This window comes from Lipotes vexillifer, unplaced genomic scaffold, assembly GCF_000442215.2.
Source record: "Lipotes vexillifer unplaced genomic scaffold, Lipotes_vexillifer_v1.1 scaffold921, whole genome shotgun sequence".
NCBI classification, from domain to species: Eukaryota; Metazoa; Chordata; class Mammalia; order Artiodactyla; family Lipotidae; genus Lipotes; species Lipotes vexillifer.
The window spans coordinates 1,097,540-1,124,423 of NW_006787800.1; the positions used below are offsets into that span (position 1 = coordinate 1,097,540).

At 44.1% G+C, this 26,884-nt stretch overlaps 1 protein-coding gene across 1 annotated transcript in view; it reads right to left on the minus strand.

Moving 5' to 3' along the window:
- The window catches only part of LRRC1 (leucine rich repeat containing 1), a 126,167-nt gene that overhangs the window by 46,412 nt on the left and 52,871 nt on the right, over positions 1-26,884 (minus strand). Inside the window, exons 3-4 of the mRNA XM_007460799.1 lie at positions 5,782-5,860; positions 2,851-2,940 (exon numbers count right to left, since the gene is read on the minus strand). Of these exons, the coding sequence (XP_007460861.1) occupies positions 2,851-2,940; positions 5,782-5,860 (169 nt within the window). The remainder of the gene's footprint in view (positions 1-2,850; positions 2,941-5,781; positions 5,861-26,884) is intronic.

Genomic DNA, 26,884 nt, shown 5'->3' on the forward strand with positions numbered 1-26,884 from the left:
AGAAACTGGGCAGGTGCCCATCGGGTAACCCACCTCCCACAGCACAGATCTGGGGATGTTTAAGAAGGAAATACAAATATTCAGTCTTTCAATGTATACTATTACTTTTTCGAACAGCTGCTAAGTTGTTAGGACAAAAATGCTTATCAAGTTGTTTGGACCTGACTACTTAAAAAATGGACTGTTAGGTGTCGCTAGGGGAATGAGGAGAAAGTCGCTGAGCCCCTCAGGGCCGCAGGAGGCGGCTGTCCTACGGTGATGGGGGTGGAGTGGGGGAAAAGCAGGCCTGGGGCCAGGAGCGCCAGACTCCAGCTCCAACTCTGCCATCAACGCCCGAATGCTCTTCAAACTGCCGTCAGCGAATCACACGGGATGGGACAGGGTGCCCTCAGCTCCGAGGCCCTGCAAGGCTGCCTGTCCTAAAGGCTGGGCTCTCTCCTCCAGGCGGGACACGCCCACCCGATCCTGGAGAAACCCACAGTTCTCCCAGTAAGGCCACGTGCCGTGCCAGGTGCCGAAAGGAGACACCGAGATCCCATCGTCAACTGAGGCTCAAAAGGCCAATGCTGAGGTAGCTGCCCCATCTGACCAAACAGGCAGGGTTAATTTATGCCCAAACCTCCACTTCAGAATCCACAGAGACAACAGTGAGTATCCGTCACGCAAGTGGCCATTCAATGTCATTTTCGTATTTTTTGTAATACCCGATTTTTGTGCCTTGTTTACAATACCATACTGTCTCTGAGAAGTATTCCGGTTACTAAATATTTGGTTAAATGCTCCAGAGCAACCATGTGGGAATCTTCGGGAAACTGAAGAGTCCCTCCCAAGAGGAAAGTTGGTAAGTGTCAAATAACGATTTGTTTAAAGTACAGTATGCTTATGCAAACAGGAGATCTCCTGGACAGTCACCAACTCAGCCGTTTCAAGTGCCTTTTCAGCACCGTCCAGGGCACCAGAGGGGTCCAGTCTTCCCCAGGGAGGAGTCTGCTCTCCGTTTCTTTCTACTAAGTGAAAACGGACACATAAACCCTAAGTCCAACAGGAAGAAACCATGGAGTCTCTTGCTACGGTAACAAAACCAGGAATAGGAAACTTCCCATTTCCCATTAATTTTCACCAGCTGACCTAATAAAAATCAGTTGATTCACACCTCTAAGCAATATTCTTACTTTCTGGGTGATTATTCACCACACGGTTCAAGTTCAAAGTGGCATTTTATTTTGGAAACAAGCGGTATATATGAGGCTGTAATAATAACACAAGCTGATTAAATCTAAACTTGAAACAAAACAAAAAATTGCCCTTATTACTGATCAAAAAAGCAGATACACAAGAAACGCTGAAGGTTGACAAAAACAAACATAGATATTAACAGAAAAGTGGCATAAAGACTACTGTAAATTATCCTGAAAGGATTGTTAAGTAACATTTTCCATAAAAACAATGCAGTAGGGAGTGAGAGGGAACTCTGGTTTAATAAGAACATATTTTCTCTCAAAGCATGAAACCTGTTTAAAAAGACATGAATGAGGGGATGGAAGGGGCAGCCATCAGGCCAGCGGGAGGCCGGGGAGAGTGGAGGAGGGTCTCAAGGGAATTAGATTCCAGAGACCCCAAGGGGCAGGAGGAGGGCAGCAGCAGTATTTCAGTGGCTATTATATTAATTAGAAATATATGAAACTTGACACAGCAAGAGTGCAGTGCATGAAATCCATGGCAAAACACTGTTAATTTCCTCCACAACGGGTACCATGAACTCAGGGACCCTCTTGTCTCTGTCCCCTCCTGAGAGCTAAGGGGTGCAGTTCTTAATCAGCACATGTGCTGGCCCAGTGTCCAAGCATCAGCGTGAACCTCAGAGGAACACAGACCTGCAGACGGAAACAGGGCAGCCAGCCGTCCTCCTCCTGCAAGGAGGGGACGCAGGGGGCTTCAGACGTCTGGCAAGAGAACCTTTGCAGAACAGACCCAGATACACTGCAGTTCCCCAAAAGGCGAGCTTCTGTTTTATCTTAGAACTTAGGCAGGACGGGTAAGGCCGAGAGAAATCCTTTATGACGGCAGGACACACCAGTCCACCAGTGTCGGCTGGCCACAGTGGGCTTTTAAGTGGTCAAGCATGAGCCACCAGACTGCTTTAAGCCAGTGTCTGTCCTAAAGGGATGGAGAAGATGAGAAGACCTACTAAGATAATTCCATCAATCAGTTCATCTGTGGGAATGTGCAAAAGAACACTGATTCACCAGCATACAGTTTCTCCACAGGATTTTATTTCTTGACGTGGCCGTCCTCCCCGACCTCCGAGCCAGCATCGTGGACACGTGCCCGTCCCATCCCACCCCTCTCCCAAGCCCACCCCGCTCCCCACACACACACACCACGCCTGCTCTCCAGACACACCACCCTAACTCCCTGTTCCCAGGTCCACGGCACACAAACGCTGTCAGAGCTGCTGTTTAGGGCACATGCCCTATGTTTTCAATGAAATTACTAGAAGTAGTCGTTTCTGACAGTATTTAATAACCACCTATATAACACATGCTACTTTGCTTCAATTAACTACTCTGGAATCCATCGGTTTAGAGAAAACTTCAAAACAAATTAGGTTTTTCACTAGTAACAAGTAGCAGCATCCCTTTTAACCATTAAAATTTAGGGGCAACTGGATGCAAAAACGCAGAAGCTTTCTTGAGGGAGATATTGCATGATCTTTCTTGAGGGAGATATTGAAGACTGGCTAAACGGCTTTCTGAGTAGAAAAACAAGACCTGTAAAAGCGAAGGAAGTGGAGTTGATGATATAAACGCCCTTTCACCCTGTACACGCAAACTTCACATAAAAACTTACTTGCCAATATTTTCAGGCAGAGACTGCAGTGAGATGTCATTTACAGAAAGACATGTCAAATTCTGCAATTCGGGAAAGCTTTCTGGCAATCTAAAACAAACAAAAAAAATTGTTGTTATAGTTGAAAAAGAGAAGTGCATATATGGTGTATACTAATATAAAGATTTCTTCTGTATGCTGACTGAAATAACCTCCTAAAATTACTTTATGTATGGCACATTTGTCTTGTCTTTCTATTTATAAGGAAAAAAATAAGGACTTGGTCTACCTAGCAGTACAGGGGTATGATAAATACTTGCTGACAGGGTGATCCAGAAATAATTAGAGAGGAAAGATATTCAAGCTGTAAGAATAAAGGAGAAACAATGTTGGGAGCCTACCAAGTGTATGGCTATGAAAGAAAATGATACATAGTTCCTGAAGCTGAAAGTGCCTAAGAGTGAAAATACTTTATTGATTAACAGAAAATAGAAATTTTAGTCCACAATATTATAATAAAACACAAGACAGTTGCTTGATTTATTTTTCTTCCTGTAGCTTATAATACCAGGAGCAAAGATACGGATTACTCACAATTGATCAGCTGACAGCCAATTGCTACTTTCTTAATATTTTTCTTTTGATTTGATTTAATATGCCAATCATGTGAGATGATTATATGTTTCACAACGTTCTACACAAAGAGAAATTCTGTATACTTCCCTTAGACTACTGAAGGGCGAGGATTCAAAATAAAAGTATTATTTAAATACCTGAAAAGCAAGTTTACTTTCAATATTTCTATGGTTACTAGTATTTGGAGAGGAAAAAACACAAACTGAAAGCAAAAAAAATCTCATTGCATCTAAAATGCTTATACATAAATCTGCTAAGATGGAGAAAAGAACACATAACTCATTTTTTTGCAGGGGGTGGTGAGGACTTTTTGCCTTAGTGATAGTCTCTAGATTAGAATCTTTCATTTCTTTCCTCTTTCTAGGTTCCTTTTTTAAAAAACAATTCCTATGCTGTTTGACATCTAATACCGGTAATTCGAAACTTCAAAACCAAATCCAGGCCCCGAAAGACGAAAGTATTAACTAGGATTTTCATAATCGATGAAATACATTCTCAGGAATGGTTTTTACGAAGTTGCAACCTATTCCATAGTGTAATAGAGCTAAGGTTTTTTAAATTTATATTTCAAAAGATGCAACTTAACGGTTCTGAGTTTTTACCAGAAACTATATATAATTTTAAAACTAGCTAAAATGATCATAAATATAAGGAAAGTGTATCTTTAAATGGCTGATTTGCTTTTTTCACTGGCTCTTAACATTAAGAGCCAAACTAGTGATGTGACCCGATGAGGAAGGCCAGACTTAAGGTCGGGAGAGAGGAAAGCTAGTCTGAGCTGCTGCTCAGAGGCTGCATGATCTTGAAAGGTCATTTCACCTCTTGGAGCCTCAGTTTCTTCAGCCATAAAATCACTAGGCCACGCTGAATAATTTTTAAGGTCCCTTCAACTCACAGACATCGTCTTAATTCTTAAAAGAGCACACCTGCCAAATTAAAACGGCTTTCCTTTAAGAAACCTGCCAAAAACAAGTCCAAGGTGAAAACTGAGTAAGGCCTCATACAATGCAGTGTGTTCTGGTCAAGAGAGTTTTAAAATGATGATAAAGCCACATATTAGCAGACATTAGGGGAAAAACACTAAAGAAGTAGACAAGGGGATTAAGCAACTGAAGAGTTAACAAAAAAAACTCCAGAACAGCATATTTCCCAGCTGCCCAACCCTACGAGCTGCCTTGAGCACAAATAGCTCAGTTCAGTTCAACAAACACTGAGGGCTCACTCCATTCCAGAAAGTACAGTAGGGCTGCAGATAGAACCATAAATGACAGAGGAATACATCTCATTGGCGGGCCTTGGTCAAAGTGATCATTTACGTGTAGGTTTCGAGTGTTATGAGAAAAGTACGCAGAGAGGGTTACAGGGCCCAGAGGAGGGGCCGCGGGGAGTCGTCAGGAAAGGCCCCCTGAAGAAATGTGATGCTCAGGCTGCATCTTAAAGGAGAGCGAAAGGGTTGGCACAGTCAAAACGAGGGGGAGTGAAATCAGAGACCTGGAGCCCTTTATTACAGAGGACACAACATCAGACAAGGCAATTGAGGGCCATGCACGTGGAAAGGACGGCCAAGGTCAGACAGAGGGCGGGGGGGAGGCGGTTGGAGGCTGCACAGCACACCAGGAACTCCCACTTGATCTTACAGGGTCGGGGAGCTACAGAAAGGTTTGAGAAAGAGGGACAACCGTATGGATGATGGTTAAGAAAGAGGACGAGACGTGACAACGGTGGTGAATTAGAAAGCTATCAGCCCAGAGCCTACTAGAGTACTATTTTTCATAAAAATAAACATTACTAGTAACATAATAACTAAAATTCAAAAGACAAAAACCAGAAGTGTTTTTAAGACATATTTATACTTCTTAAAAATAAGCAGATACAGGAAAAACAAAACGAAATAGGGCATTCCCCAGCACTCCATACCCAAGAAGATCCAAGCAATTTTGGGACAGATGAAATGAATCCCAAATTTTAACTCAATCTCAATTTTTCTAGACGCTTTAAAAAAAAAAAACCAAAAAAGGGGAATGAAAAGGAAAGGAAGAGTACTTTCCTTTCTTCGAGGTTGCTTACGGAGTCTTGAGTAATTTTATAAATGGGCCCACCTGGCCCAGAGATACATCTAGAATGGACTCTGGAGGGCTGGTCCCTGCATTGCTGTTTGGGCATCAACTCAGTTACCCTGGCAACACAGGCGCCTGGAATCCACTGGTCAGTGGTCTCATGACTGAGCCAGGAGCCACAGGAGGGGCTCCCGACGTCCCCATGTTCAAAAAAGGGTACCCTTAGTACTATGGACAGAAAAGCAAGCAGAAAGGTTACCTAGTCAGTGGGTTTCCGCTGAAGTCAGCGATCTGTAGTGCTTTACAGAATGAGATGCTCTCTGGAATTTCAGGAATATCTGCAGAAGGAAAGAAAATGTCTATCACTGACCACCACTGTTAACAGTTTTCATCATCCTCAAGATGGACCACAGTCGCAAGGGAATATCTACCAAGTACTAACTCTGCTCAAACATGGCATGGATTCCTAAAGTACTTTTCTACATTTATTTTACATTTGCTTTCCTAATATAAGATATATTCTAAACAGAAGCACGTTCAAGAAAAACATAAAAAACAACCACCCCCACCAACTCCCATCACCTCATCAAAAGTCACTGAGCGCATTCGGTTGTAATTCCCTTTAGGCTTTATTTCCCCTATGTTTTCATATGGTTATATCAGTACAAAGTATTCTAAAGTATGCATTTTAAAATTATGGAATTTCTTCTGATTATAAGCATATTTGGAAAATACAGAAAACTCCAGTGAAGAATAAAAAACCACCAACATTCCCATCACCCAGAGACAATATTTTATTCTGATGTATGTTTTTAATTGTCAGACACACATACAGAGTGTGTGTATAAATAGATCATATTTCAAAATACTAGGTTCATGCTTCACTTTATGTTATTTTACAAACTTTTTCCCCTGTCATTATTTTTCCAAATAGTTTCCCATTCTTAGTGGCACAAAAGCCCACTGCACACATTTTCATATTTCATGTAACCAATCCCCAGTTGTTGGACATTTAGGTTGTTTCCAAGTTCCTAACGTTATAATTATATTTATGTCCATTTCTGGCTATTTCCTTAGGCTAAGCTCCCAGAGTGTAATCACTGTGTCAGAGGCACTAACACCTCTGCAGCACTTGACAAATACTGCTAAATTGCCTTTGAGGGGGCAAGGTACACCTTTATACTTCCATCACCCGATTCAACATCTTTCCCTTCTTCCTTTCTTTCTCTTACATTTGAAAAACTGCCCATGTTATTGGTAAAATAGTCTGGCAACATTTTCTTTTATATTCCTTTGATTACTAATGAGGCTGAATATTTTTCCCCACGTTTACCTGCCACTAAACATTGCGATTCTTGAAATGACCAAAAATGCTATTTTAAATTCCTCTTTCTCTTGGTTTAAACCCTGAGGTTACAGCTTTCAGGGCTGGAAAAGTTTAGTTCATAGCATTTAATTTCAAGAATACATTTATTTTGGACGTACTAATGTTAAGAAGGGCTAAAATAGAAAAGGCTCTCTTGGTCCCATGCCATTTCTTCCACCAGCTCGACAAAGGCAAGCAGAGCCAAAACATACCAAATATTTCTAAATTGGGGGTGAAAAGGAGACGGGAGAAATAAAGGGAAAAATAGATGCCCTGCTCCAACACCACAAAGTAATCAGATGCTACATAAAAGCTCCAAGTACAAATTTAAAAGCTTCAAATATTTAAATTTGTGGTAACATTTGCCTCACACAATTCTCTGCCTTGCATGGTCGTATAAGGTAGTGAAGAATACATACTATTAATGATCCTAATTTCATAAATATGATAGCAGTATATACACACATATATATATACACATACACACATATATATACACACACATATACACACAAACATACATATATACATACATATGTACACACATGTGTGCGTGTATGTGTCTACATACATGTTGCATGCATATATACACATACATACATACACACTATATATATATGTGTGTGTATATATATATATGGCTTATCCACATTAAGAATGAACTAGTGAATATAACAAAAAAGAGGTGGACTCACAGCTATAGAGAACAAGCTAGTGGTCACCAGTTGGGTGGGGGGCAGTATAGAGGGAGGGGAGCAGGAGGTACAAACTATTAGGTATAAAATAAGCTACAAGGATATATTGTACAACCCAGGGAATAGAGCCAATATTTTATAATAACTATAAGTGGAGCATAAGCTTTAAAAACTGTGAATAACTATATTGTACACCTATAACTTATACAATGTTGTACATCAACTAGACTTCAATCTTTAAAAAAAGGAAAAGACAAAAAAAAAAAGAAGGAACGAACAAAGGTACATCCATCCATCATTACAGGACCAGCACGGCTATCCAGGGTGTGAGGCCTGCCCAGGTAAAAGATGCTGGTCAGCCCTGCACTCCTGATTGTCCCTCCTCGGCCACCACTTCAGGTCCTAGTGAGCAGTTTATATAAGGCTGAAAAAAGAGGTGCAAGGGCTGCACCCGTCACCTCACAAGTGCTAGGGAAGATCAAGCTGACACCCACACACACACTGTACAGCAGCTTTCTGCTTGATCTGAGGAAAAGATCAAGGAAACAGAGAAAGAGGAAAGGCATATCAATTTGGTAGAAGTCTTTAATATTTCTCAGAGCATCAGAAACATCCCTGAAGCTCAGGAAGATGGGCCTACCAAGGAACACATGAACTCTGGTCGGGGCTGGTCTGGAGTCAGGGTATCTGAGGGTAACAACAGCAATTGCCAGAGAACACAGCTGGACCCAGTCCAGACAGAGCTGCCTTGTAGGAAGACATTCCATCCCTAGGCAAACCTGCTTGTACACAAGATCGGCAAACAGAACATAGGTCTCAACTCCAAAGACCATTTCTTTCTACCATACGCATGTTGCTAACTTAACTGAAAAGAAGGTATTTGCCTGTAAAAATAAGAGCTTTAGACAAGGAAGGCAACAGTGTGGCTAGAAGAGTCCTGCTTACTGGTTTGCTTTAAATTACTAAAAATATCAGAGCAGAAAACTAAGGAAGGGAACGTCTGTTCCTTCTTAAATACTTAGCTAAAATATCACACCCTCAGGGACACCTCCTTTGGGCCCCAAGATTCGTTTGGATCCCCCTGCTCTCAGGTTCCTGAAATCTGTTACAGTTTTAATTAAATAACTGTTTGGTGATGGTCAACCTCCCTTATTGAACTCTAGGCTCACTGGGAAGAAAGACCATGTGGGCCTTGTCTGTTGCTGTTTCCCCAAAGCTGACATAGTACAGTTGGCCTACAGGTTCCACATCTGGGAATTCGACCAACTGTGGATCAAAATATTTTAAAAAATATTCCAGAAAGGTCCAAAAAAAGCAAAACTTCAATTTGCCTCATTGGGCAACTATTTACATAGTATTTAAATTGTATTTACAACTATTTGCATTGTAATAGGTATTATAAGTAATCCAGAGGTGATTTAAAGTATATGGGAAGATATGCAGATTTATATGCAAATACTATGCCATTTTACATAAGGGATTTGAACATCCTCGGATTTTGGTTATTTTGTCCTCCACGGAGGCCGAGGGGTGACTGTACTAAGCTTAAACAGCCCACGGGTACTGAATGAATAAATGAGAAACTCACATTGCTAAATCTCTGCAAAGACAGTTGCTCTCTAATCTGAGTCATGAAATATCCCCTGTAGGGTGGGTATTATCTCTGTTTTACTAGTATGAAAACTGCTTGGTCCCAGATCTCTTACAAGAGATAGTATAAAGCCTGCAGGTTATTCCCAGCTGAAATCCCCTTTAACTGTCTTCCAAGTGTTTTGCTCTGGACAAATGTGAGGTTTAAGACTAAACATATGAAAAACTATAGACAAAAACCACTTCTCAATGAGGCCAAGGCTGACCACCAACCTCTTCCGCATTTACGAGGTCTGCACCCTCGGATAAACTATTTAACCTACCTGTGCCTAATTTCCTTATCTGTAAAATGGGTCATCAACAGATATTTTCAAATAATGTCAATATATCATACCTTAAGTGCTGCAGAAGTTCAGAGAAGGGAGAAAATGAAACAAAGAAGGACACTTGTGCTTTGAACCAAATAAATAAGAGTAGAGGAGCAGCATAGGCAGGAATGTGACACTGGATGCAAAGTGGGGAGAGGGTAGCCCCTGGGCACAGTTTGCCTGAACTTCAGGATATCAGTTTGGGGGTGTCTGGAGAGGAGCCGGAGAAATCTATTGACAGAAGACTACCGATGCCAGGCTGAGCTGTTTACAACTAATTTGCCAGACAAGGAGTTTCCTCTTCTCTAAAAGGGGGATAATCACAGCTCCAGCTTAGGGTTGCACAAGAATAAAGGAGAGTCACACAAATAAAAGCACATGGTACACTCCACTGGACCTCTTTTTTATACTGGGTGGGGGATCAGTAGAGAGGACCACTATTTTCCATTCAAAGCCAAATAATTTTTTTATTGAAATATAACTGACTTACAATGTTGTATTAATTACTGCTGTACAGCAAAGTGATTCAGCTATACATATATATATTCTTTTTTTATATTCTTTTCCATTATGGTTTATCACAGGATATTGAATATAGTTCCCTGTGCTATACAGTAGGACCTGGTTGTTCATCCATCCTACGTATAATAGCTTACATCTGTTAACCCCAGCCTCCCACTCCATCCCTCCCCCAACCCCCTCCCCCTTAACAACCACCAGTCTGTTCTCTATGTCCGTGATTCTGTTTCTGTTTCATAGATGGGTTCATTTGTGTCGTATTTTAGATTCCATGTATAAGTGATATCATATGGTGTTTGTCTTTCTCTGTCTGACTTACTGCACTCTAGTATGATAATCTCTAGGTCCATCCATGTTGCTGCAAATGAAGGCCAAATAATTTGAAGAGTGGCGTTATTAATAGAGATGAGAGGCCTGAGGGGGCTTTTGCTTCTATCTGAGAAGGAATAAAACCCTGAATGAACATCTATTTACATACAAATATTAGAAATAACTCATGAGGTTCTCCTCTCATTAAAGAAGGTACCCCCAAACTTATAACTGCCAACATTCAGCTTAGTTCAAGCTTCTATGTAAGGTGAAACAAAAAAAATCTTTACTCATATTTTTCATGTATTTAAACTGGCTTTGTCTTACATACGTCCAAGAATAAAAGCATAAAATTTGATATTTACGAAATGTCTGAAAATGATCGTAAAATTAAGTAATCTCTTCCCTACAATTTTCTTAAGATAACCTTCAATTCAGACCCACTCTAAACTACCATCATTTCTGAATCAGAATTGCTTTGTTAGTGAGATGTGGTTGCCCTTCAAAAATTAAAATACTGAATCTGTTGTTTACCAATATAACCATTACTACCACCTGTATACAGGCGACTGATAATCAGTCCTAAACTCTGCAGTGCCAAAAATCTTCACCACCGCCAAGCAGACAACCATCCTGGCACCATGAGCCCAAAGGCTTCTGAGAGAGAATACACTTTTCACCGCAGATACTGTCATTTAGAAAGTGATTTAGGACAGTGCTTGCCCTTCCTGGCACTCCTGCTATTTTCTCAGCATCCATTTTTAACATATCAGGCTGGGGTTCCACCTTCCCCAGCCCCCTAACCCACAGAAGAAATACAGAGCCTTAGCCTGCAATCCTCTATAAGGAATCCGATGCCCAGAAGCCTCAAGGTGGACCATGCCCTTTCCTGAAAAGCTATCACCATCTCAGGGTGCCCCTTGGGATAGACACAGGCTGGACTGTGTGACCTTCCTTCTAACTCCTTCTAAGGAGTTTAGAACCTTCCAGGGCATTTCCTGTCACAGAGAACGGTGCACAAACGGCCTGTCCAGTCTATGATCGCAGCCCCTGGGTGCAGCAGAATAAGTTCTTTCTGAATAACTGAATTACTCACTGGCATTCCTTCTGGTTCTATATAAACAGCATCTCTTCTCCTGGGTTCAAGACCTGTCTGAGGTCCGCAGTTACAGTACGAGGCTCTCTCCACCAAGAGATCATGAAATGCGAAGCAGAACGAAAGTCTGCAGGCCCGCAGCAGGCGTGCAACACTACTGAATTACCTACCAACTGCACTGGGCCTGGGATCCAGAGACAGACTCCAGGCCCTGCGCACGGGGATGCCTACACGGCCGGGCACCCCTGCTCCTCGCAAAGGGCTGCTGGCCTTCTCTGCCTTGTCCACCACCCCAGGCTACTGAGAGGTACGATGAGATGATGTACAGGGTAACGTGGTAAAGTACACAAATGTAAAGGACTAGGTGGGGGGAGGTGCTCCCCCCCGAGGGGCACAGGCTGGCTTTGTCACTTTTTCTATCAACGTGTGGGGTCTGGGGCACATGGTCCCCACCTCCTCTCACCCTGACACACTCAGACCAGAGGGGAAACTGTCCTCAAGACCTCTGAGAGCACAGAGGGAACTGAGTCTTTACCTGAGCATTTTGTTATCAGTATCCCATCTCAGAGAAATGTGCAGCTGCACGAACCATCAGGCGTTGAGGGCAGTACCTCAACGCATCACTGATACTAAACCACATCAGAAACAAACAAAAAATAAGACAGCACAAGCAAACGGCTCCATGGCAACGACAGCCGCCCCTGAACTGCCCTCAGAGATCCAGGGGCAGAGGTGACCCAACAGCCACCTGGCCGTCCCAGAGGCACCCGGGTACCAGACTCTAACCTCCCCTGGCCTCTGCGGTGACATTCCACAAGCCACCTCGAGACTTGTCCTGGGAATAAATGTGCACCAGGGCCCACCAGCCAGTGCTGGTCGCCATGGAGACATGCGCACACACACCTCCCTTCAACCACATATACGCCTATACTTTTCAGCACAGTACTCTTCTACTTTAGAGGAAGATTTGAAATTGCTCCCCACTGCCTGGAGCTCTGAGAAGCCCCCTTTGCAATCGGTCACCTGACAGTTGTCGTCACCGCCACCTTGGACACAAGTAGCAGGTCTCAGGCACTGAGAGAACAGCAGGGGACAGACTCAAGGTCAGAAAGTGACAGGTACAGGTCTGAAAGAGGAACTCCTCCGAACCCTGTTACACCACTTGACCGTGTGGCCCCAGATAAGAAGAGATGCCTTTCTGAGGGTCTTCGTGCATCATCTAATCCCAAAAACAAAGAGTGGGATGGATGGTGGTGGTCCCGCAAGCAGATGCAGAAGCAGGCCTGGAAACATTAACTAAACAGCCCAAGGTCACTGTGCTCACGTGTGGAGGAGCAGAGCTTTGAAATGTGGGTCCATCTGCTTCACGGCGAGGAAGAGGACAGTCAGATTCCATCGGCTCCAAACGTGTTGGAGAAAGAGATGCTGGAGGAAATGCACCTGGGGAGACAGACGAGGTGGGAATACGGGCCCACGGTTCTGAGAGAGGCCTGGGCAGTCATCTCACCCAGAGACGGGGTGGGTGAACTCTGTTGTGAGGGCCCCCAACAGGCAGCTGGGGGCAGAGCCAAGAGGTCGAGGGAGCAAAGGGGTCCCCGAGGGGGTGGGTCTACGGTGCGGCCAGCAGGTAGGGGACATGGGCTGGGCCCCAGGGATCTGATGCCACCGTCCAGAGGCGCCAACAGAGAGAGTGGTTTGAGGGGAATCAAACCGCAAAGGTGGAGAAGCCAGGTCGCCTGCCGGTTCCTGTGGACAGAGAGGAACGGAGGGCATACAGCAGCTGCCCGACTCCAGTCTCAGACACGGGGCTCCTGGCCAGCAACATGAGGAAATGGGGAGACGGTGGCACGACTTTCCGACCATGAAGCCAGATGTGTGTATTTACAAGGGTCACTGTCCTCTGCGCTCTGTTTAATCAGAGATTATAGCCTGACTGGGGCCTCGAAATCTCCTGGCTTTTTACTCAATGACAATGAGTTCTTCTTATCAAAATAAAGACTTAGCAATCCTGTGTCACAATCCCTCTAAAATAAATCCTGCTGTTCCATTAAATCTGAAAGTCTGCGAGCCTGGAGACTTTGGAGTGTGCCGTGAAAAAGCCTGGCAATTCAGGGGAAAGAGGAGGGAGGGGTTTATGGCTTGAGGAGAAAACCAAGGTCAAGGGGAAAGTTCACTGTAGCATGCTTGGGTCTGATCTTTTTGTTTGGGACATCTGCAGGGTGGGCAGAGAGGCAGACAGAAGTAGGATGAAGGAGCGTGGATGCTCATGCCCATCTTTGCTCAGAAGGCAGCACGGAGGGGACGCAGGGCCGAGGGGAGGCTGAGGGTGGAGGCTTCAGAACCCCTTCCCTGTCCACATCCACAGGGAAAGACGGAAGGGGCACCTGGAGGCGCAGGTACAGACGAGGGAGAAGCCCACAGGCTGGGAGATGCCCCTTCCCACAGCAGAGACAAGTGACAAAACCCCCAACATGAAACATCCTCAGCAAACAATGAACCCCGCATCCACGAGGCGATGCTGCATGCAGTGGGCAGGGAAGACGAGAGGCTCACCCTGGCATGGAGAGGGGGATCCCGTCACGTATAAACACCATGAATGCAGGCCTGGCCAAAGACAGGATTCAAACACAACAAGGACTAAACAACCAGCCGTGAACAGAATGAGGGCGTGAAAAGAGATGCCGCCAGGCCGCGGTGAAATACTGAATGCTATGACTTCAGGCTTGCTCTGTACATCATGCTGCTTCATTGAGGACTATTTACTGCTCAGGTAAAACAGGGCCCTGTGTGCCAAACGGGCTGGCTGACTGCTGGCTGCCTGATACCGTCCTGCTTAAAAATACCTGGGATTGTCAAGAAAGGCTCAGTATGAACGCGTGATCCCAGGCTGCATTTGCTGCCCCAGCTGTTCCTCAGGGTGTGCAAGGAAAAAAATAATAATGTGAAGTGGACATTTTTTGTTTTCAAAGGCACCATCTCATTTATCACATTATTCCAACACCCAGGGGCCTTTGTAGACAAAAGACGTGATTCCTGCCCCAGCAGCCTTTCCAGCATCTGGAAGGAAAAATGGGAAGAGACAGTGCAGGGCAGAAAGGCTGGCATGGCCTCTGCGTTGTGCATGGGGAAGGTGGGACACAGGCCCTTTGTCAAAGTTTTATTTTGAGTCTTGGTAACTTGTGCTGGGAACAAATTTTCCCAGCCCAGAGGGTTTTCACCTAATTCCAGCCACAATTACAAAAATAACCTTTACTCCTCAGCTTTTCCTCCCCAGCAGACTTGGCTCAATAAACACAAATATGTCCTGAGATACAAGATCTCCTGTTTTGGGAAAAAAAAAAAAAAATTCACCGGAAAGAAAGAATTACAGAAAAGTAAATGTTAGGTTTCATACCGAATGAGAAGGGGGGTTGGGGGGAATGTGGACAGTTTGGCATTCTTTCTATTTGCCCTCCATCCTAAAATATATAGGATTTTGAAATAATGTCTACTTAAACCTCAAGATAACAGCACCTAAATATCGAAACCAAAAAACAATATTTGTATTCATCAGCTATTTTAACAGTCACTCAAAATTACCTTTCATTTTAATTACTCCCATTTAATATGGACAAAATCACAACTCCTGGTATCTATGCACCAAAATTCTCTAGGGAAATGAGGTCTTCCAATGGATCCAGGATGCTCTGATCCAGAAATGAGGGCTTCTGCTCTCCCCCAAGCTCCGCCATCTTCTGAGACCACACACCCTTTCCCTCCCCTGAACTGCAGATAAGCACCTGGGGTCAGGGTCCCCCTGCACGTGGATTCTGTGGGTCTGGCCCCGTGCTGCTCGTGACACCTTTATAAGTGTACTTAACCTTTCCAATTAGCATCTGTGACCGCCAGCTGAGATAAACATCCTCTCACACCACCACACCACACACGGTGTTTGCCAACTGATAGACCACGGGCTGGGGTGAGTCATTCAGACTCCTAAAGCCACGCTCCGTGGAACACAGAGAACAGAGGACAGGGCACAGGGCTGGGGGCGACAATGTGTTCTCCACAAGTGCAGGGAGAAGCCTCCTGGCCCAGATGAACTCGCCAGAATGCTGAGGGTCAAGAGTTCCCACCAGCCCCTCCCAGGGCACATCCCTAACCCGGGGCCAAAAAAAACACTGAGGATCCCAGAGGCTGGGGATTACCAAATTTCACAGAACACAAGAATCACTCGGAGCGCTTATTCGATGAAAGGGCTAGGCCCACTCCGAGCCAACGGATTCACAGGGTCTAGGGTCTGGAGAAGGAATCTGCATTTTAATCCAGCTCTCCTGGAGATGCAGAGCAAAAGGGTCTTCAAGCCCCCGAGAAACACTGAGGCATTTAACCTAATTGGGTCTCAGCCCTGAATGCACATCAGAATCACCTGGTGCCATCATCGCCCGAGATTCCAGTAAGTCAGCCTGGGTGGGATCCAGGAAGAAAGACAAATATCATATGATATCACTTCTATGTAGAATCTAAAAAAAAATGATACAGATGAACTTATTTACAAAACAGAAGCAGACTCACAGACATAGAAAGCAAAGATACGGTTAGCAAAGGGGAAAGGTCGGGGGGGAGGGATAAACTAGGAGCTTGGGATTAATAGATACACATTACTGTACATAAAATAAATAAACAACAAGGTCCTACTGTAGAGCACAGGGAACTATATTCAATACCTTGTAATAACCTATAATGGAAAAGAATCTGAAAAAGAATATATATTTTTATATATTTATTTACATATATATTTTTATAACTGAATATATATTTATATAACTGAACCACCTTGCTGTACACCAGAAACTAACACAACATTGTAAATCAACTATATGGCAATAAAAAAAAAAAAAAAACCCTACCTCAGGTGAATCTAAGATGCAGCCAGGTCAGGGCCCACTGATGATGAGGCCCTGGCTGTGTTGGTGTGGTACCCAACTTACCCGACAGTTACTCACAGCTCCTGTCCACCATCCACCTCCAGAGTAAAGCTATTTCTGCTCTTAGACGGAAGCACAGCCTACAACACGTAAGGCTATGTGCACTGAGCGCTTGCTTGATCAGACTGCTTCAAAGGGAGCCAGAACAGTGATGGGAGGTAAAATAAAGCTGTCTTGTTGTTTGGAAGAAGACGGGGACAAGAGTAAGGGAAAGAGGTGGGGTAAAGATGCAAAGGGGGTCTGTTTGAATCTAATTAACGGCCTCCTTCCCATTTTTAGATAAAATCAATTTTTAAGAACTCCCTCTACCTGTAATACGAGTACACTTTTTCAACACTAACCCTAAAAAGAAAAGAGGTTAAACTAGAAAACGGAGTGCAAAAGTATTCTAAAAAGGGCTCAAAAACATATTTATCCTATTCCAAAAACTACTGTAGAAAAAGAGCTTAAGGGCTTAAATATATAAACTGTCAACTCACAGATGAAAAGGTATGATATTAGTAACAATTTCAGGTGTACAGCAAAGTGATTCAGATATACAGATATATACAGACAGATTCTTTTTCAGATTCTTTTCTCTTATAGGTTATTACAGAATATTAAGTAGAGTTCCCTGTACTATACAGTAGGTCCTTGTTATCTATTTTATATGTGGTAGTGTGTACCTGTTAATCCCAAACTCCTAATTTATCCCTCCCCCCCATTTCCCTTTGGTAACCATAAGTTTGTTTTCTATGTCCGTGAGTCTATTTCTGTTTTCTATATAAGGTCATTTGTATCTTTTGTTTTTCAGATTCCACATATAAATGATATCATATATTTGTCTTTCTCTGTCTAACTTACTTCACTTAGTATGATAATTTCTAAGTCCATCCATGTTGCTGCAAATGGCATTATTTCATTCTTTTTATGGCTGAGTAGTATTCCATTGTATATATGTGTATGTGTGTGTGGGGGGGGGTATATATATATACATCTGTGTATCTGTGAGATAGATAGATATATCAATCACATCTTCTTTATCCATTCATCTGTCAATGGACATTTAAGTCACTTCCATGTCTTGGCCATTGTAAATAGTGCTGCTATGAACATTGGAGTACATGTATCTTTTCAAATTATGGTTATGGTTAGGTTCTTAAATGAGTGGCTCCTGGCTCCAATTTAATTTACATGAGTTTCCCTGGAGATTAAAATGCAGACTCCGGGGATCCTGCTCTGGGAATTCTGAACGTGTAGTCCTTGGGAAAGGTGGGAAATATGCAATTTTAACAAAGATTCTGACGTAGGTGGTCCCAGAGCCCACCTGGAGAAACACTGCTCCAAGTGAAGGAAGGAAGACCAAAATCCAAAGTCTAAATTTCCAGGTAGAAAGAATTCTTGTTCCCATCATACCTGAAATCCCCTTTCTCTGTGGTCTGATGGTCAGCAGGACATTCTGATTTGCTGGACTTTGTCATCTTTTTCTCCATCCTCCCTTTTAAACCTACAAGCATGGTTTTGCCCACATGGTCTGTAGGCCTCTGGGGAGAGACTGTAGCTTGTCGTTTCTTGGACAGGATTCTTCCGTCTGCTCTAACTGTGATAACATCCCAGTTCCTGACGTGCAGAGAAAGCACAATAAAATTTTCTCGAAGTTCCTATGTGCTTCTTTTCAAGAACTTAAAATCCGTTATAAAGATCACACCTTATAATGCCATGGAAGTGCTAAACCTCACATTTCATTGATTCTCTGCCAGCCATCTACCAGTTTCTGAACTGATTAATTCACATAACTCAAGAAATCTGCACCTAAGGCAGGCTAGAGGGGCTGCAGACCCTGCCCCTTGTCACAAAGCACCATTCAGAGAATAAGCGCTCCTACAAATCAAAAAGTGACAAAAACCGGGGCTCTCCTCTTGTATCCAGTTTCTCTCTGAAGTTAAAACGGAAGCAATGGCACCAAGGGCAAAGCCTAAGAGAGCACCCTATTCATTCACGTGTCCATATATCAGACTATTTACGCAGCTAATACTTGGTGAACCCTGGTGACTTATGTCAGGCTATGTGGCAGAAGCTAAGGAGGCAAAGGTGAGTAACAGAGGCACGGCTTTTGCTCAAAATGATCTTAAAATGCAGTGGGGAAGAGAGGTGTCATAAAAATAAGCCCAGTGTAGTGTGACACCCAACACGAGCAACCTCACCAGGGCAGGGAGAGTCTGCGAGTGGGAAGGGCAGGTTGATGACTTAAACTTTGCCTCCACTGACTTTTTATAATGAACCATACGCTGCTTTCCTAATTATAAAAAAAAAAAAAAAAATCCCAAGGTGAAATAAACTTGGAAATACAATGGGTAAATGCAACCATTAAAGGGTCTTAGAAGGAGAAACACTGTCTGTGGTCCTCAACACTTAACATGGAATAACCAGGCTTAAAATGCCAGAGTCCACTCTCGTCCCAACCATCGCTGATGACCAGACTCTAGAAAAAAGAATATTGGTGACTGGTTTCCCCCACCTTTTGCCTTCTGGGTGTGCCTGAGATGGCTCATTCCCATGCCAGACACCCAACAAACCCATACACATTATGACCCAACTTATGAAACTCCCCCATTAATTATATCATGGTCAGCCGTCCAAGACACACATCACGTCAGGGTCGCTCCCATGCCTTAGAACTGGCAGATCCAGCAGGAAACCGTGATAGCTATTGTTTCCTCCCGGAAATGGGGGCTGCAGGTGTTTTTCAAGCACTTCTCTGATCTCGCAAAGAGAGTCTGGAGAAACGCACAAAACAACAAGCAATGAATGCCATAAACCACTCTGGCGTCGCTTCTCCGGTCACAGATGACCTCCCAGATGCCAAATCAGCCCACGTTTACTGCCCATCCAGCCTCTTTTTCCAGGCAGCCTTCCTGGATGTGCTTCCCGCATCTGGCTCCCAGGCAAGGTCTTGGGATGCTCCCGTTTCTCCACCTGCTCCTTCCCAGCCTCTGTCTCAGGTTCCTTTTCATCGGTCCTTTCACGACGGTGTTCCCCAAGGTCCTGCCTTCCCGCAGCCGTGCCTGGACCGTCTCATCTGTGGCGCCAACTCCATCCATTGATCTGCAAGCGTTAGCTCCACCCGTGAGGTCAGTCCTCCGGGGAGTCTGACATGGTAGCAGTCGGCCACGCTCTCGCTCGGCTTGTCTACGACACCAGCCAGCACTGCTGAGCAGCTCAACCGCCGCTCCTTCTTGGATCTTCCTCTGCTCTGCCTTAAACGGTGACATCCTGCACGCCCCTGCCCTTCATTCCCACAGCCCCAAACACCCCCTGCACAAGGATGCCTCCCAAACCTTCACCTCCCCTGAGCCTCAGACCCTGATACTCAGCTGCCCTCCGAACACCTCCACTGGGATCTTCCAAAGGCATCTCCCCCTCATCTTTGCCCTCAGTCCTGTCCTGTCTTGCGTCTCCCGTCTCCCCACGGTGGGAAGTGGGAGTTAATCCCAGTCGCAGACCTCTCACTCGCCCTTCCCTCCACATCCAACACATCCCCTCCCCATCTGTCACCCACACGCCTGGTCCAGTATCTCCCTTTTTCCTGCCCCCACCTCCAGTCTCTCCATTACCCACATGGATGCCTAGCCTCCTGCCTCCAGGCTGCCCCCATTCAACCCCATGCTCCCTGCTGGTGCCGGGTGACCTGGGAGTCACTCCCTGGCTGGACACCCTTTCACAGTGCCAACCCTACCCCCACCCCCTGGGTTTCAAGAAAACATTCCCTAGCAGAGCCCACAGGCCCCCCGTGATCCCGCCGCCATCCACCTCTCGCCGGCCTCGTCTCTTGCCATGAGCTACAGTAATATCTTGTGTTTCCCAAATTTCAGACCTTCAGACACACACACACACGCTATGTCATCTGCCCAGGAACATCCTTCTTGGCCTTCTTGTCATTTCTTCGTCTCTACCTGCAACTTGTTCCTCAGAGCTTGAGTAAATGTCATCTTTCCCAGGAAGCCTTCTCAATACTCTTCCCTTCCCCAGGAATGACGGAGATGCCACCCCACCCTGGGCTCCTTCAGGCACACCTCTGACACTGTCCTGTCATCACAGATGGACCTGGTCCTTTCATTCCTGTCCCCTAAATCCCTTGAGGGCCATCACCAATCTACCACTAGCCAGCTACCACTGACTCCTAGCACAGAACTCGAATACCTGGTGCTAGTTTAAAAATTCAGGAAATGAATGCAACTCATTCTAAAACTCTGCTCCTGTTCCCTTGTCCCTTATCTCAGTGAAGCGTGCGTTCCAGCCAAGACTTCACCAGTGCTTTGCCGGGCCTTTCCCAAGGAAATACTCTGCCATTATTTAGAACGCTTATTTGAGTTTCTCTCTTCCCATCTGGATCCCTGAGGAAGGTCAGAACAGTTGCCAGCACAGTCAAGAGGCGTTTTAGAAATAAGAATAACTTCAGCTGGCTGCAGGGAAGGTCTCCAGAAAACCAGAGCATCTGCTTAGGAAATGCCAGCAAGCTACAGGGAGACCTCCTCGCCATGGTCCAGTGGGTCACATATAAAGGCTGACTGGTCCATGACAAAAGCTCAAGGCAGGGACCTTGATAAGAAGGTCTGACTTATGGATGAAAAAGATGTGGTACATACAGATAATGGAATATTAGCCATTAAAAAGAATGAAAGAATGCCATTAGCAGCAACATGGATGGACCTAGAGATTATCATACTAAGTGAAGTAAGTCAGATGGAGAAAGACTAATATCATATGATATCACTTACATGTGGAATCTAAAAAAAAAAAAAAGATACAAATGAACTTACAAAACAGAATCAGACTCACAGACATAGAAAAAAAATGTATGGTTACCAAAGGGGAAACGTGGTGGGGGGAGGGATACATTAGCAGCTTAGGATCAACATATGCACACTACTATATATAAAAACAGACAACCAACAAGGACCTGCCGTATAGCACAAGGAACTCTACTCAGTGTCCTATAATAACTTATATGGGTAAAGACTCTGAAAAAGAATGGATGGATGTATACGTGTAACTGAATCACTTAACTGTACACCTAAAACTAATACAACATTGTAAATCAACTGTAGTCCAATACAAGATAAAAATTAAATTTAAAAAAAGTTATGAAGGCCCGAGTTCGGTGAGGGAGGGAGGAACACCCGTGAGCCACTCAGTTCCCGGGGTGCCTGCTGCCGCCCCCACTTAGTTGAGGCCTCTGTGGTGTTACTTGGGGCTCCCCCACCCCACTCCCCAGCTCCAGGCCGCCTTTTGCTGGGGACGCGTGTGGAGTCATTGGCACCTGGCCCTCCCATGTTTGTCTACCTTGCTCAGGTCCCCTTGTTCCTCTTGGTCTACCACTCATCCACCCCACTGAATGGAGGAAGCCTATGCTTTCACATCCTGCAACGCCATCAAACAAAGGGTGAAGAGCAAAGTTAAACACTCCAGGGCATCAACCCTTAACGTGCAATGGCACTTCCACTGAGCACCTTCACAAACAAAACATATGTTAGGTAAACATGGAGCTGATTGCTTCACAGAACCTTAAAAGCAGCGGAGCGCTAGTGCTGGGTCTGCTTCTGCCCACGTTCTTTCCCGTGTCCCTCTCTCTGCAGCCGCATGGCCCTGGGGGTGGCTGTGTCTCCCTGACTGATTTCAGCACAAGAATCCCAAGTCAGGTAGAGACTTCTAAGCTGCTTACTCACCTCTTACCTCACTCTGTTTGGCTGCCTTTGACTTATCACATCCTCTGGAAATTTCTCCATCTTGTTGGTTATCTACACCAATCCTACCTTTGAAACCTATAGCTTCCTGTTGGTATTAAAGTTACAGATCGGTTCGTGTTTTCTCCAGAAAGACAAAAAGGCAAGAGTTATTGATGAATCTGCCTTGTTAAAACAGTTAAATATTTAACAATAAAGGTTTGGGAAATGTTCGCAAACCTATGTGAAGTGAACGAAAGCAAGACAGAAATATCTATGTGGTGCATAATCCCAATTTTTGTGAAGCAGTTTATGAAAAGGAAAAAGATCAAGAGAATACATAAAAACATTAATGATGACTATTTCTGGGTAGTAAGATATAACATTTTTCTACTGGGGAGACAGAATTGTGATTTGGAATCTAACAAACTTGGAGCCACTGCTCACTCACCCTGCCACTAAAGACAAGGTTTTTAAATCTGAGACTCGGTTTTCTCACCTGTTAAAAAGGGGGATGCAAATTTCCTTCTTGGAGGTGGTTTGAGGATTAAAGGCGATAACACACAACACGCTTGCTTGGCCTCACAGCTCGTACACAGTAAGTCCTCAGTAAGTATTCTGAGGATAAAGATTCACACAGTTCTCTTGGTTTTTCAACAGTGTTTCTTTACGTTTCCTTATTATTAATTCTCAACAAGCAACATGTACTTTAAAAATCATAAGCTGGAAAAGCAATGCTCCTGATAATTCCTTGCTCTACCCTTCCCCAGTCTTCTCAAGGACAGGTCAAATGGAATTCACTTTAAGTACAGCAAGAAAAAAGAAAAAAAAAAAGACACCAGCTAAACTGGGGCTACTCTATGTTGCAAAGAAGAATTTCCCAGAGGGAAACCTGCTGGCTAGCCCAGGCAGAGTCTCAGGTGTACTCCATGGGTGAGACGAATGTCGGTGGGTTAAGCAGGTGAGTCACCCAGTCGCCAGGTCAGTGACAGTGTGCTCAGAGAAGATAAGGCTATGAAAATGTGTGCCACGCTAAGTAAATTCATGTGGGACCAGTGATCAATCTGTATGCCGATGGAGCCAGGTACTGATGTCAGCATGTCAACGTAACACCTGTCTTCAGCATCCCTTATCAAGAATTAAATGCCCCATCACAGTGCTTGCAGAATATTCACACTCTGAGAAAAGAACATGGGATGATCTTAGCCACTGGCAGTTAGAGACAAAGTCCTATCCATAGGAGAGGGCCACACCTACTTCCAAGGGACCTGGGACGTTCACGTTGTCTAATCTCTTTACTTTTCTTTCAAAGGTAAAAAAGCCCCATACCGTCTTCATTTTTGTTTTTCCTTGTTCTACGCTTCTGGCAACACACAGGTCCTTTGCCAAAAAGACAGCACAACGATGACCTTAGAAGGGTCACATCAGAGCATCTCAAGAAAGCCCTACTTTCTTTCATTAGATGATATTTCCTTTTTGGCCATAAAAGATGGACAAATCACCTCATAGGGTAGACCATTTCTACTGGTGGTTGAATTCATTCACTAGGTAGAATTTCATGAGTTTAAATCTCTTAGGATGACTTTTTCCTATTTTCATCTCCAAATGCAAAGAGTACTTGGTCATAAATATTGCCTATGTTCTTTCTCTCAGAATGGACTAGAACTATCAGCTCTACCTTTATCATGCTCAATGTTCCCCAAATAATGAAAAGTGCCACCCCTCTGGGTTTCTTATTTCAGCTCCATCACTAACTAGGAATACAACTTGGAGGCATACCACAATTTCTTCAAGCCCCAGCTTCCTCATCCTCGTCAGTCATCCTGAGATGCTTCTACCCGGTTCCCAAGATTGGTGTGTTGATTAGATAAAATACAGGTGTGATGAAACAGCACAATGCCTAGCGTAAGGCACACAGTATCTAGACATCACTTCAGGTAGAAACCTCCCTGTGTCACTCTAGCCTTCAGACGTGCTCGTGTCCTCACCCCTGCCCTGCATACTTATTCTCATAGTCTTAGTGCAGATCCTCATGACCCAAAACAAAGGACAATAATAGGGTTAATTCCAGCAGCCAACACTGAGTGTTCATTACGTGCAAGGCACGTTTTTAAGCCCTTTACACACACAGCCTCTTTTAAGAGTCACAATACCATTTCCCAGTTGAAGAAACTGAGACACAGAGAACTGAAATAACTTATCCAAGATGGTGACTCCTGTCCTGAAAATCTTTCAGGACCCCATGTTCCCCAGAGCAAGTGCCTCAAACATCCCTCATACATAAAACTCTCGTTTTCAAAATATACGTTAAACCAGTTTCTAAAAATTCAAATTAAAAAAAAAATCATGCATACTTGCACAGGTTTTATGCTGTTAGCAAATGGGTGGCCACCCATCATGTCGATCCGTGTCTGGGTTTACACATTTCTGTGCAGATGTGGAAAGGATGCTACCCTTCCTCTTTGGGGGCACACATCTGAATTTCCTACAAATGGGTCACTCACTGGAAGGTTGTGACAGTGCAACAGAATCGTGTGTGTGTCTGTGTCTGTGTGTGTTTACTAGGCCTGTATGTGATCACTGACATAAAACCGTACAATTCCAGGATTCAATTAAATGCCAGTTGGGGCAGCTGCTGCTCATGCCTTACCAACAGCTGGCTTTCTCTTTTTCTTGTGTAAATACCTAACCGCACTTCCCACCTCCTTTCAGTTAAGTTGGGGACATGAAACTGGCCAACAGACCATGGATGGGGATGATGTAGGCCACTTCTCAACACAGCCCATAAAAATCACCCAGGCACAAACCCCGTTTTCCCCTCCCACAAGGACCCTGGTGGCCGCTAGTTGAAGCAACATGTGCATCCAAGGAGGAAGATATATATATCCCTGAATATATAGAACAGAGCCTCTCACAACCACCTCCCCATTCCACACACCCCCACCAAACACACACACACACACTCACTCACGGGAGGGGACTGTAAATTGATCAGCAATAAAATTTCTCATTCTGTTGAGCCCTTGAGAATTCTTTAGCCGCGCAGCACGGCTTGTGGGATCTTAGTTCCCCAACCAGGGATTGAACCCAGGGCCACAGCAGTGAAAGCACCAAGTCCTAACCACTGGACCACAAGGGAATTCCCTCTTCTCTGATTTTGGATGAATCTTAACATTTTCAGTGAGTAACCAACAGACAAGCACTGAGATATTTGCATTTTTAATGATATCATTGACTCCATAAATGTATAACAAACATTTGAAAAAATTTTCCAACAAACAACAACTCAGCTGAGGAATCCACTCTTTAACTCCCTCCAAATTTGCAACTCAAGTATAAGAATTGTTAAAGACTGCATGATTTCAGCTTCAAACCAAAAATCCCCATTATTCTCTCAAGTCTCTTTCAAATCAGTTACACTGTAACTGACACCTCTCTGTGTGCCCTGAGCACTTTATTTGTATAACTGTATAAGCCATTAATGTTAAATTACTTACATATGTCTGTTGTGCCTGTAGAATTACCTCCTTAAGGGATAGAAGAATTCAGCAAAGAGCCTTACACCAACACAGTAAGTACTCAATAAATGTTGCTTGAATTTAAAAAAATAATAATTATGAGCTATAGTTGATAACCACAAACAGTAAAAAAAAAAAAAAAAAAAAAAAAAAAACCTGGATCCAAGGCTTTTTCAAACTGAAAAGATGTAAGAATCAAAATTTATTATTAGCTTGGAGCAGGTGTGTTAGACTGAGGATATATTCAATACTTAGAAAGTCAATTTAAAAACCAAATCATTTCTGGGCTTCCCTGGTGGCACAGTGGTTAAGAATCCGCCTGCCAATGCAGGGGACACAAGCCAGGGTTCGAGCCCTGGTCCAGGAAGATCCCACATGCTATGGAGCAACTAAGCCCGTTCGCCACAACTACTGAGCCTGCGCTCTAGAGCCTGCAAACCACAACTACTGAGCCCGCGTGCCACAACTACTGAAGCCCCTGTGCCTAGAGCCCGTGCTCCGCAACAAGAGAAACAACCGCAAAGAGAAGTCCACACACTGCAAGGAAAAGCAGCCCCCGTTCGCCGCAACTAAAGAAAGCCCGCACGCAGCAAAGACCCAACGCAGCCAGTTAAATAATTAATTAATTTTTAAAAAATAAATAAATAATAAAATAAAATAAAATAAAAACCAAATCATTTCTATATATAATCCTCTAGCTTCAGTTCTCAGTCCTGCTCCTCAGTCCCCCTTTCCTCCTCGGCTTCTTCATGCTTTTCTAAGACGTGTCTTTTCTAGCTTAATAAGCTCAGAGCGTTGTTTCTGGTCATGGCAGCATATTGCTGTCACCATTCTTACGGAGAGATGCCATCCAGCCCTCAGCTGCCTGGAGGCTTAGCATCTCTTGGCTCCAGCCCAAGTCACGTGACAAAACAGGTGACCTCAAAATCAAAAATGAAGCGCCATGGCCACCCACCCTCAACCACTTTTACAGCTGGAAACTGTCAACCTGATACCAAGGAAAATTGCCAAATTAGAAAGTGAGCAGAGACTGGCATTCCACATGTTGGTTTTTTTTTTATGACTGAAGTATAGTTGATTTACAATGTGTTAATTTCTGCTGTACAGCAACGTGATTCTGTTATGCATATCTATACATTCTTTTTCATATTCTTTTCCATTATGGTTTATCAGAGGATACTGACTATAGTTCCCTGTGCTATACAGTAGGACCTTGTTGTTTATCCATCCTA